At 38.1% G+C, this 10,915-nt stretch overlaps 1 protein-coding gene across 1 annotated transcript in view; it reads left to right on the top strand.

Annotated features, from left to right (window-relative positions):
- The first annotated feature begins 3,336 nt into the window (after positions 1-3,336).
- Positions 3,337-10,915, top strand: part of SENP7 (SUMO specific peptidase 7) — a 155,489-nt gene continuing 147,910 nt past the window's right edge. Inside the window, exon 1 of the mRNA XM_007445537.1 lies at positions 3,337-3,438. Within this exon, the coding sequence (XP_007445599.1) occupies positions 3,399-3,438 (40 nt within the window). The 5' untranslated portion in view covers positions 3,337-3,398. The remainder of the gene's footprint in view (positions 3,439-10,915) is intronic.

Raw genomic sequence — 10,915 nt, 5'->3', positions numbered from 1 at the left:
TAAAACATAACCAACAAGGACCTACTGTATAGCCCAGGGAATTATACTCAATATGTTGTAATAAACTATAAAGGAAAAGAATCTGAAAAAAAATAGGTGTATACTGTGTTTTCAATCTTCATCTGGGTCTGGGACACCAGACCCTGTCCCAGATTCTGGGGACACACATAGTACCTGCCTTCCAGGAGCTCCCTCACTCCTGTGAGGTCCAGAGAGTCAACCCCACTAATTTCAGTCCTTAGCTCAACACTGTTGCCCCTGTACCTTACTCATTAAGAGCAAAATAAATTTGAATGCATGAGTTAAAAAAAATGTATATGTATGTATAACTGAATCACTCTGCTGTACACCTGAAACTAACACAACATTGTAAATCAACTATACCACAATTAAAAAAAAATGAAGAGCAAATCAAAGACTATGCAGCCAAAAAAATCAGAAAAAACATATTAGAGAGGTATGCCATGAAGTTAATTAATACAAATATAATTTTTTCTGTAAAAAAATATTAATCTAACCTAAAAACCGAAAAAGAAGATAGTGGTGTATGTACAGAATACCTGGGGCCGAGCCCCAGAGCCAAATGACAGTTTAAAAAACTTAGGTTATTAAAGGTTTGTCCTATAGCCTCCTGGACAAGAGATTACCCATCTCCTGCTTAAATACCTCAAGTTACTGCAGGTTTTCATAACTCCTAGGAATAGGCTATTACACTGTAGGGCAGTTAAAATTGCTCATTGTCTTAAAAAGGAAGGTATCCCTGAAACAAACCTATAGTCATTTTTCATGAATCGTGTTAATTCCTTTATATCTAGAAGAAAAATTCTTCACATAAGAATTCTCAATATTTTAAGGATAAGATTCAACTACTAACAAAAATGAGGCTAATAGCAACATGACACAGTGCTCCAAATATCTTTGCAAAATCTAGGCTTTCCAGGAGCCCGTGGTAAGGAATTCCAGATTTTAATTTCTAAAACAGTTTAGGAAGTCAGGATGTACCCAGTGCCCAACCAAACCTGTTTATACTCAGATTGTACTTAAAGTTAATTCACCTGTGAAGAGAAGGGTCTTTTTTTAGATTTCATTAAGCTCTCCTCAAAGAAATTGTTAATTAAGGGGTAAAATAAAGGGTTGATCAATTTCACACTGCCACTATGTCTTGAAACTATTAAAAAACCATACCCACTGCTTTTAATAGTATAGTTAGTCAAAACAAAAATATAATGAATACCTAACTTAATCACTTTATATGCACTTTTAACACTCAATAAAGAACCATACTCATTAAGATCAAACCAGTCCATCCTCTCCTCCTATAAAATACTGGGCTGATGAATTTCTAATCTCAAATAATCTTAATTTAAAAGGCTCTATACAGTGTGAGCTAAACATACATAAAAGAAATGACCTTATTTACAAACATACTAAGAGAAGAGAATCATTCACTTTTTTTGGTCTTTCTTCCTTATTTTAAAATAAGGAAGCTTTCTCCTGAACATCATAAAACACTATAAAAGAAAAGATTGTGTAATTAGTCTTTCATAAAAGGAAAAGTAAGGTTGTTAAATGACTCCCTCAAAAGTAAAAAACTGAACTTTTTAGTCCTATAGTTGTTTGCAATACAGTCAACTATGTAGTAGAGATTGTCAAAACTAAAACAATAAAAATACTGGTTTAAAAAGCAGATTTGAAAATAAAAAGCAAATTTAAAATTCTTGAGCTTAAAGGCCATTTATCTTCACATATGTTATTCAAAACCAGCTCCAGTTCAAAGACACAAACTGACCCACTAAGTCTTTATTAGCAGAAATGCTGTATTTGGTTCAATGACAAGTTTAAATGACATATTTGCAAGCTGAATGATATTATTTCTTATAATTTCATTTCTCACAGGTTCACTTCTTACTGCTAAACTTTAAAACTTCTTTTAAGGAAGCTGTAAGTTTGGACTGAAATGGATTAGGCCTACTTACAATTTCCTTTTTTATGTTTCCACCTCTTAGCTCTATTTCCATCTTTTGCAGTTAGTTTCCTATAATATTGGCTCATAAATTGAGCCAGTATGATTCTTGAGTTAAATCATTCAATTAAAAGAGTTGATTTATGAGGAAACTTAAAATTCAGATATTTTTCAGTAGGCAGTGTTTTTATTTGTTAAACATAAACTAGGGCCTCTAAATGAAATCCTTGTAGTGAATTTCATTCTCATCAAGCCCTGAAGTATTTCTGCTTTTCAGCCATTCCTGCCATGTAAGACACTCCCCCCGGCCCAATAGGATCATCACCTGGAGGCTTACTTCTACCTCCGCACAGGCCACACTGTAAGTAAGAAGCGAGGCTCAAGAAGCACGAACCTGGGCTCTGGTAATGAGCTGGACGAGTCCCTTTACCGGCCTTGGTAAAATGGGGGAGGGGGAGCGGATGTTAAACTGTTGGAACATTCCAGTATCATTTTGCCTCTGGAGCGCTCTACTGAATTTTGTGAAACTTATTGTGATTAAAGCTTACACAGTAAAAAAAAGTTATTCAAATATGTACATTATGGCTAATAAAGTAGGACAATTTTCTAAACTGATGGGTCCTATGAAAGGACAAAAAAATCAGTCTGCAAGTACTAGTCGTTGAGTTCGAGGTCAGGGTTATTCCTTTAAGTACTGTAATAAAAATTAGCGGCACAAATTCGTTTAGACCCACCCACTTTCTAGCATCTCAGCATTTTATGTTTTAAAAAATTGAGGTGCAGCTTATCTTTTTTCCTGGCCTTTAAAAATGGTGAGTTTGAAGAGATCCTTTCCATTACTCTGAGATTTTCTCCTCAGCTGACCTTATTGATTTCCACTCCAACTGCTAAACCAGCAGCTAGGCTATTGATTTTTGTCGTCTTAAAATCTTTTTTTCCTGAGTCTGAGGAAGCGCCTTGAGGACAAATATATGGGAGAGTCCATGAGGAAAGTAGTAGCACAAAAGGACTAATGTTTTTTTCTCGTATTTCCGGGGTCCCCTCGCGGGATTCAGTGAAGTGGAGGAATTCCTAAAGTTTCCCCGGTTTAGTTTTTAGTCAACTTAATCTTCAAAGTCAACAAAGCCTTGACGATCTCGGGCTAAAACCTAGCACCCAGTCTCAGTTTCTAACAGGCGCAGAGACAATGAAAAAAGCGTCACTTAATAAGCACTTGCGACGGTAGCCCGCAGAGAAAACTACTCCCAGGAAGTGATTTCCGGGTGGAGGTGGGAGGGGTGGCTAATTTCCGGTCTGAGGGCCGGCGACGGCTCTTGCGCAAGCGCAGTTCACATTTTCCTGGCTTTTTTTTTTTTCCCCTCCCCTCCCCCTCCCTACCCCAGCCTGAGGGGTCTTGAGGTGACAGCGACTGCGATTCCAGCAGGAGGAGGAGAAGATGGACAAGGGGAAGTCCGGGCGACGGCGATCTTCATCCGGTGAGAAAGGGTCGGAGGAGGGCTGAGCATATTGTCTCCTACCTCGGGCAAGGCGGGGAACAGGCGACGACGGGTGCTGCGGCCCGGAGCTGCGAGGGCTCGGGCTCCGGCTCCGGCTCGGGCTCGGGCTCGGGCGGCGGGGGGAGGGGAGGAGGTGAGGGGAGTGGGGAGTGGAATGGAGTGGGGTGGAGGGGCGCGCACAATGGACGGTTCCCGGGTCTGGCGGGCCCCTGCGAGTCGAAGACCACTCCGAGCTGTCATCAAAGCCTCGGCCGCTCTTCACCCCGTCACCCCTTTTCATTTTTGTCCTTCTCCCGCGAGCACCCTACTTGGGTCTCATCGGCCTGCGGCTCTTCCCGGTTGGCTTGCCGCTCTCCTGCCACGCCTTCCTCGTAATTCCACCAGTGTTCCAGTTTCATTTCCAGCTTCTCAGCGCCTTGGTCCTACTTTCCTCTCTTCCTTTGATTCTCGACTTTGGCTCTTTCTCCCCGCTGTACCTCCTGGCAGGTAAAAGCAGCAAAGAAGGAAAGGTTGGGCATGTTAATTGACACTTCATTTCTCTTCTAAGTGCTGCAAGCAACTTGTCTTGCTTGGTCTTCTGAGCCGGCCCGCTTAATAACGTTTTTCTTTTCTAGACACCCCCTTCTTCCAAAAGCGATTCAAAAGTCGAACAAAGGATTTGAAGCCATGTTTCTCAGCGTGTTTTTGTTTTTGAAATTGTTTTGCGGCTTAAATGACTGTCTTCAGTTTTGGGTACTACATCTTAGAAACACAAAAGTGGAGGTGTAAGACGCGAGGTCGAGGCCCTCCCAGTCAGCAAGTTTTTGTCAAAGATCTCATCCATTAAGGGTACCGCAGTTTCTGTGTTAAGTCCTGTGGACTTAGCAGAGGAGGAGGGAACAAGTGCTCTTTAATAAGCTTACACTCTAGTACACTAACATTCAGTGAATCAATTATTTCATTAAATTTTCTTATTTATTATTGTGCCATCTGTTGTTGCATAGACAGTCTATGCAGTCTATTTAGACAATTCTAAATTTATTTAGGAGTGCCCTTGTGGCAGTGTGCCTCAAACTTTTTTGGCCGCAAAGGAGAGTGAACATGGATCTCTGGGACATTGCTTGAAGTAGCTGAAAACCTGAAATTCCTCTTCATAAACAACCAATATTACCATTTGTGTGTGTGTGTATTCTAGAGATATTCTTTGCCGTTGAAAGTATGTATATGTATTATATATATACATATATACACACATATATATGTATGTATATGCCTTCAGTAGATCGGTGTTTGTTTTAATATACTTTTTTCTCCCCTAAAACCTTCAAGTGACATTGACACATAAGGAATATGCACAGTGTTTATCTGGTGTCATTTGTGTGCTTCCTCACACAGAACTTTAGGGGTAATCATACCTCAGTTTAACATGCACAGCCTTTTTTCAATAAAAGCATTTCTCCTTGGCTTAGTACATTGTTTTGGGGGTAAGGGCAAGATATTAGCCTTGTCCTTCAGCAAATCCCATCCTCTTTACCTGGTTACACTTAGATTTATTTATCTATTTATTACAGTTAATTTGGTGCAAGTAGTTGTGGGAAGTAAAATTTGAGAGTAAAATTGTTAATTCTTAAAAGACGTTGATATTTATGTGAGCTATCCCTCTGGAGAGGATTTCTTTTTCTGCTGACTTCCCTTTTGGAGCTGTCCTTTCTGAAAAGTAATTGTTAATGTATTGTAAAAACCATTCTCAGATCTAATATTAACTAGCTGTTCTCCAGTATTCATCTGGTTTTAAGAGATGAATATTAATTTTTAAGAACGATTCTTTTCTGAATAGTGTATATTTAATTTTCTCACATAGATTCTCAGAAATAGGGCAATCAGTTGGCTTAAAGGGATTCTGAATTCTGTGTGACATTTATGTGCATGCAGTTGCCATTTCATTAGGAGGGTTGCTAACTGGAACTTGAATGACTGGAAGTGACATTTATCATCGTGAGAATTTCATAACTACCCAAAGGTAAAATTTTGACTAATAACAGGAAGAATTCTAAGTTAGAGGTATAAGGAAGGCGGATAGCAGTCGAGAGAGAGAAAACAAGACATGAAGTTTCAAGTTTCCTCTGTGAGACTGCACTAGGTTTTCCTAAACTTTCTCCTGAGCAAGGAAGAACTATGAAGGGTTACATAGTGTATTGCTCAAAACTCTTTTAGTTGCAAGTAGCAGAAACCCAATTCCAGGTGGTTTAAGCAAAACAAAAAAACAAGCATTTGTGGACTCACATAACTGGCAACTGTAGGAGTTGGATGGCTTCTGGCATGGCTGTATCTGTTTTAGGCCCTGGTTCTCAAGGTATGGTCTGGGAACCTCTGGGTTCCCTGAGTCCCTTTTGGGTCTATGAGCTTACACCGTTTTTCATAATTTTAAGACATTGTTTGCCTTTCCCTCTTAATCTTCTACCTGTGTACAGGACAGTTTTCCAGAGGCTACATGACATGTATCACAACAAATTGAATGCAGAAGCATATAGCGGAAATCATCTGTCTTTTATTAAGTCAGATGTTAAAGAGAGTTGCAAAAAGTAAAATAATGCCATTCTTCTCAATGTTTTGAAACTAAAGTTATTTAAAAAATAGTTATGTTAACATGCATTGTGTTATTGTTTTTAAATGAGTTAATAAAGAAAAATTCTGTAAGTAGAAGAACCACAAAAACTCTGATTGCCCTACTTTTCTGGAATGTGGCCATGAATCAAGAATCAAGCATAGGGCTTCCCTGGTGGCGCAGTGGTTGGGAGTCCGCCTGCTGATGCAGGGGACATGGGTTCGTGCCCTGGTCCGGGAAGATCCCACGTGCCGCGGGGTGGCTGGGCCTGTGGGCCATGGCCGCTGGGCCTGCGTGTCTGGAGCCTGTGCTCCGCAGCGGGAGAGGCCACAACAGTGAGAGGCCCACGTACCGCAAAAAAAAAAAAAAAAAATAAAAAATAAAAAAAAAAGAATCAAGCATAAAACACCTCTAAGCATGAGAGGAGAAATCACATCGTTTGTATGCTAAAGTTCACTCATGAGAAGCTTCTGAAGGCTTTCTTCCTATTATATTGAATCTATGTGTTTAAGTTATTTATTACCCCAGTAAAGATGAATATCTTATTTCCAGGTTTCCAGCATATCAAAGCAGTGAATTAGATGGGGACACAGATAAAAAATTATTGGTACCAGAGACAGGTCTAGTGACAGTTGAATGAAATAATAAAGTGCATGGGTCATTCAAGGGAGAATGACCATTAGAAATGTTTAACAACAACAAAAGTATAACAGATATATTAGAGTCATAGATCACAACTTCCAAATGAATTTTTGAATTAAAACAGGAAAGTTGAAGTAAATTTCAGGTTATCAACTGTTCAGGCAACAACCTTGGAGATCTGTGTTCATTCTCATTTGCAGTTAAGGATAGATAAGTTTTTTTGGTACTTAGGTACTAAACAGCGTGCTAAGAATTTTACAGACATTATAATTCTTTCGAAAACCTTCTGAGGTGGTTATTATTATTTCTGATATACAGATGAGGAACCTGGAATTTAGGGAGGGTAAGCAACTGTTAGCAATACAAGAAGCAGAGCCAGGATTCAAACTCTTGTCTTTCTGATTAAAAAACATATAATTTTAATCTTTTTTACTGTCATGGGATGTTAGTGAACCTTACTTGGAAAAGAGGTTTGATGGACAAATAAATGGGACAACTGTAGTTATAAGAAAATTTTATTTACTGCAGGATTTTTCAGAGCTTTTGTTGTGCTACTATACATTCTGCCTCTCCAAGAGATTGACTGAACAGCAGTGTTTTTCAAACTTGCTTGATTTTGAAACTCTTCCCTCCTCCCCCAGTTTCAGCTTGAGGATCTAGTGTCCCATGATGATACACCTTTCTTTTTTCAGTAGGTCCAGGTGATGGCTACATATTATTCAGTGTCTGATGAACCATAATTGAAGTTCAAAACCAGAATCTACAATTAATCATGGTCAAACTACTTTATTTGCAGTGATGTTAGCTGAAGCCATTGGAATGGATAGAATTACCCACAGAAAGAGTATGGAGTGAGAAAAATCTTGAATCACATATATTTAATTTCAAAGTAAGGAGGAAGAGACACTGGTGAGCAGTTAGGCAGATTAGAAGGAGTATGATAGGTTTGGGAAGCAAGGGAGAGTGAATGCAATGTAAATCAGAGTTAAAGCAGTATGAGGATGCTGGATTTGGCAATTAGTAGGTCACTTTTTTTTTTTTTACCACTAATTTTAGTAGAGCAGTAGGGACAAAAGCCAGATTTCAAGAGGCTAAATGAATGAGTGGTGGTGAGGAAATAGAAGATGAGATGTGAATTAAAGATTTTGGAACAAGCTTGAGTATGAAATTAAGTAGAAAGGATTATTTAAAAAAGACTATAAAAATCAGGTTTGTATGGCATGGGAAAGGGTTCAGTGGAGAGAGAACGATATCAGGTAGGAGATAATTGATAGGGTGAAGTCTTAGAAGAAATGGGGGAGGATAGACTCAAGACAGTTTGTTAAATAAGACTTGTGTAAAGGTGGGACGATGGATAAAGATATAGATAAATTTTGAGAAGTTAAGGATATTGCAATCATGGCTTCTAAGTGAAATAGGCAAGATCATCTTTGGAGAAAGAGGGACTTTCAGGTGGTATTGGGAGCTCAAAATAGAGTAGGAGGTCAATTAGGGATGAATAAAAGAGCTATTGGGCTTCCCTGGTGGCGCAGTGGTTGAGAGTCCACCTGCCGATGCAGGGGACACGGGTTTGTGCCCCAGTCCGGGAAGATCCCACATGCTGTGGAGCAGCTGGGCCCATGAGCCATGGCCGCTGAGCCTGCGCATCCGGAGCCTGTGCTCCGCAACGGGAGAGGCCACAACAGTGAGAGGACCGCGGAACGCAAAAAAAAAAAAAAAAAAAAAAAAAGAACTATTAACTAATTTTGAAAAAGTATTTGTTAAAACACGTGTGAGTCTGTAGATAGTACCACTTGTGGTTACTACAATTATATGACTTTCTTTAGCAGTGCTAATCAGTCTAGGAGCAAGAATTTGGGGGGAATAAAAGAATTTAGTTTTACTTAGGGTTAAAGGGTATTATATGATGTGGGGGTAAAAAATGGGATCAGTGCGAGTGAGGAAATGGAAGGGTTAAAGGACAGTATGTTGTAGAATGAGAGGTTTACATTTGTGAGCTTGAGAAGTGTAACCCTATTAAACCCATTTGTGAATGCATGTTGTTGAAATGGGAATGTGGTACGAAGTTTGTTGGACTAGAGTAAATTAAGATGAGTCCATTTTATTGAGTGATTTGATTTATGAAAGTTTTAGAGCTTCGATATGATGGTAGGTTTTAATGATAGAGAGGAAAACTATGAATCAAGTATCAGAATATTCTAGGAATGTTGGAGAGGGTCTTGGGTCAGTACATGGCAATTACAATATGGGTGAGGTAATAATACATGCAAGTTATGGGAATTTTAAAGGAGGAATTATTGCAATAAGGATGAATATTAATTGGAAGTGGTGGCAGGGGGAGGAGGTTGTTAATCCCTTCCCCTGTTTTTATAAGTGGGAGAAGAATCTTCTTGAGAGAGTCTTAAAAAAATAGTTTAGTAAATAAAAAGATGTGTAATGTATAATTTATGTAATAAAAAGGATTCAGTTAAACTAAGGTGGAGGAAATGTTCAAGGAGAAGATTCAGAATTTAAGGAAATTGTATTGACTTTGGAAAGGAATTTGGTGGGCTGGGGAAGAGCTAGAGAAGAGTGTAGGTGAAAACTATACCTCAATAAAAAGAAAAACAAAGAATATTAAAAAGACATGTACTCAAGGGTCAAGTTAAAAAAAAATGTAGTGGAAAGGGTAGAGTGGCATTACCTAAGAGATGAGAGAATAGCAAGGTAATAAGCTGTAGGGATTGAAATCTAGGATGGTGAATGTGATTCCCAGGCCTGGTGATAGAAGGCAGAGGATTAGAAAGTAGATTAGAGGGGGGATATGGTAACACAGGGAGTGGGTTATGTATAGGACTGAGTAGCTCTAAAGATTCAGACTGGATCTTTGCTGTAATGGTGCTGTCTCAAACCTGCCTCTCAGATGTATAATTCTAATGTGAGTCTTCAGTAATTTAGGAGGCTGGCTAATGTGAGCTGCTTCACCACATATACCTATATTGATAACTCACTTGGCTTCACTTAGCATTGCACTGTCCTACCACCCATTTCTCCCTGTCTAAAACTTATTATCTAAAACTTACTTCAAAGTCCAGTTCAATTGTGCCTTTTCAAGAACTATCTCCTAATTAACTCAAACTTAAAAAATATTCCTATTTTTGAATTTCCATGGGTGTTTGCACCTCTTATGTGATGTTTACCAGATTCCATCATATATTCTAGCTTGCTGAATTGTTTAATCTCTGCTTTTATACTGTTAACTCTGTGACAGGGACTGTCTTATTCATTTCCTATCTCCATAGCATCCAGTATGCCTAGAGTGTTCTGGTTAAGAATTCCACCTCTGGAATCAGACCAGTGATGGATTAACATGGTGACCTTGGGCAAGTTATTTATATTTTTCAAACCTAAATTCTTCATCTATAAAATGGAGATAATGCCATTACTGAACTCACAAGACTTTTGTAAGATTAAATAAAATAATTTGTGTAAAGTACTTAGCATAGTGCCTGGCAATGGTAATTACTGTTTAAAATAAATGTTTATGTAATATATGAATGAATGGTTCCACAAGCTCCTTGAGAAAAAGTCACGCTTTCTGATTATTTGACATATATATATAATGGGAATAATTAGAGCGAGTTTTCTGTATGCTAATGTAAATACATTAAGGTTTCTTAAAGAGGGGTATTTTAGTATAAAATATTGTAATAATAATAATTTATTTTGTAGTATTGGCCAGATATACTCTAGATACTTTAATATAGACAATCTCCCTTTATTTTGAAATATAGTTGATTTATTGTGTTTCTTTCAGGTGTACAGCAAAGTGATTCAGCTGTATATATGTTTTTCAGATTATTTTCCATTATAGGTATTACAAGATATTGAATATTGTTCCCTGTTTTATACAGTAAATCCTCGTTGCTTATCTATTTTATGTATAGTAGTTTGTATCTGTTAATCCCATACTTGTAATTTATCGTTCCGCCCACTCTCTTTCCCCTTTGGTAACAATAAGTTTTTTTTCTATGTCTGTGAGTCTGTTTCTATTTTGTATTTAGATTCATTTGTATTAATTTTTACATTCTGCATATAAGTGATATCGTATATTTATCTTTTTATGACATTTCACTTAATATGATATTCTCTGGGTCCATTCATGTTGCTGCAAATGGCAATATTTCATTCTTTTTTATGGCTGAGTAATATTCCATTATATGTATATATGTATGTGTGTGTGTGTGTCTA

This window comes from Lipotes vexillifer, unplaced genomic scaffold, assembly GCF_000442215.2.
Source record: "Lipotes vexillifer unplaced genomic scaffold, Lipotes_vexillifer_v1.1 scaffold1016, whole genome shotgun sequence".
Classification (NCBI taxonomy): Eukaryota; Metazoa; Chordata; class Mammalia; order Artiodactyla; family Lipotidae; genus Lipotes; species Lipotes vexillifer.
Note: the sequence above shows the minus strand (reverse complement) of the source record. Positions and strands in the feature narration are given on the sequence as shown.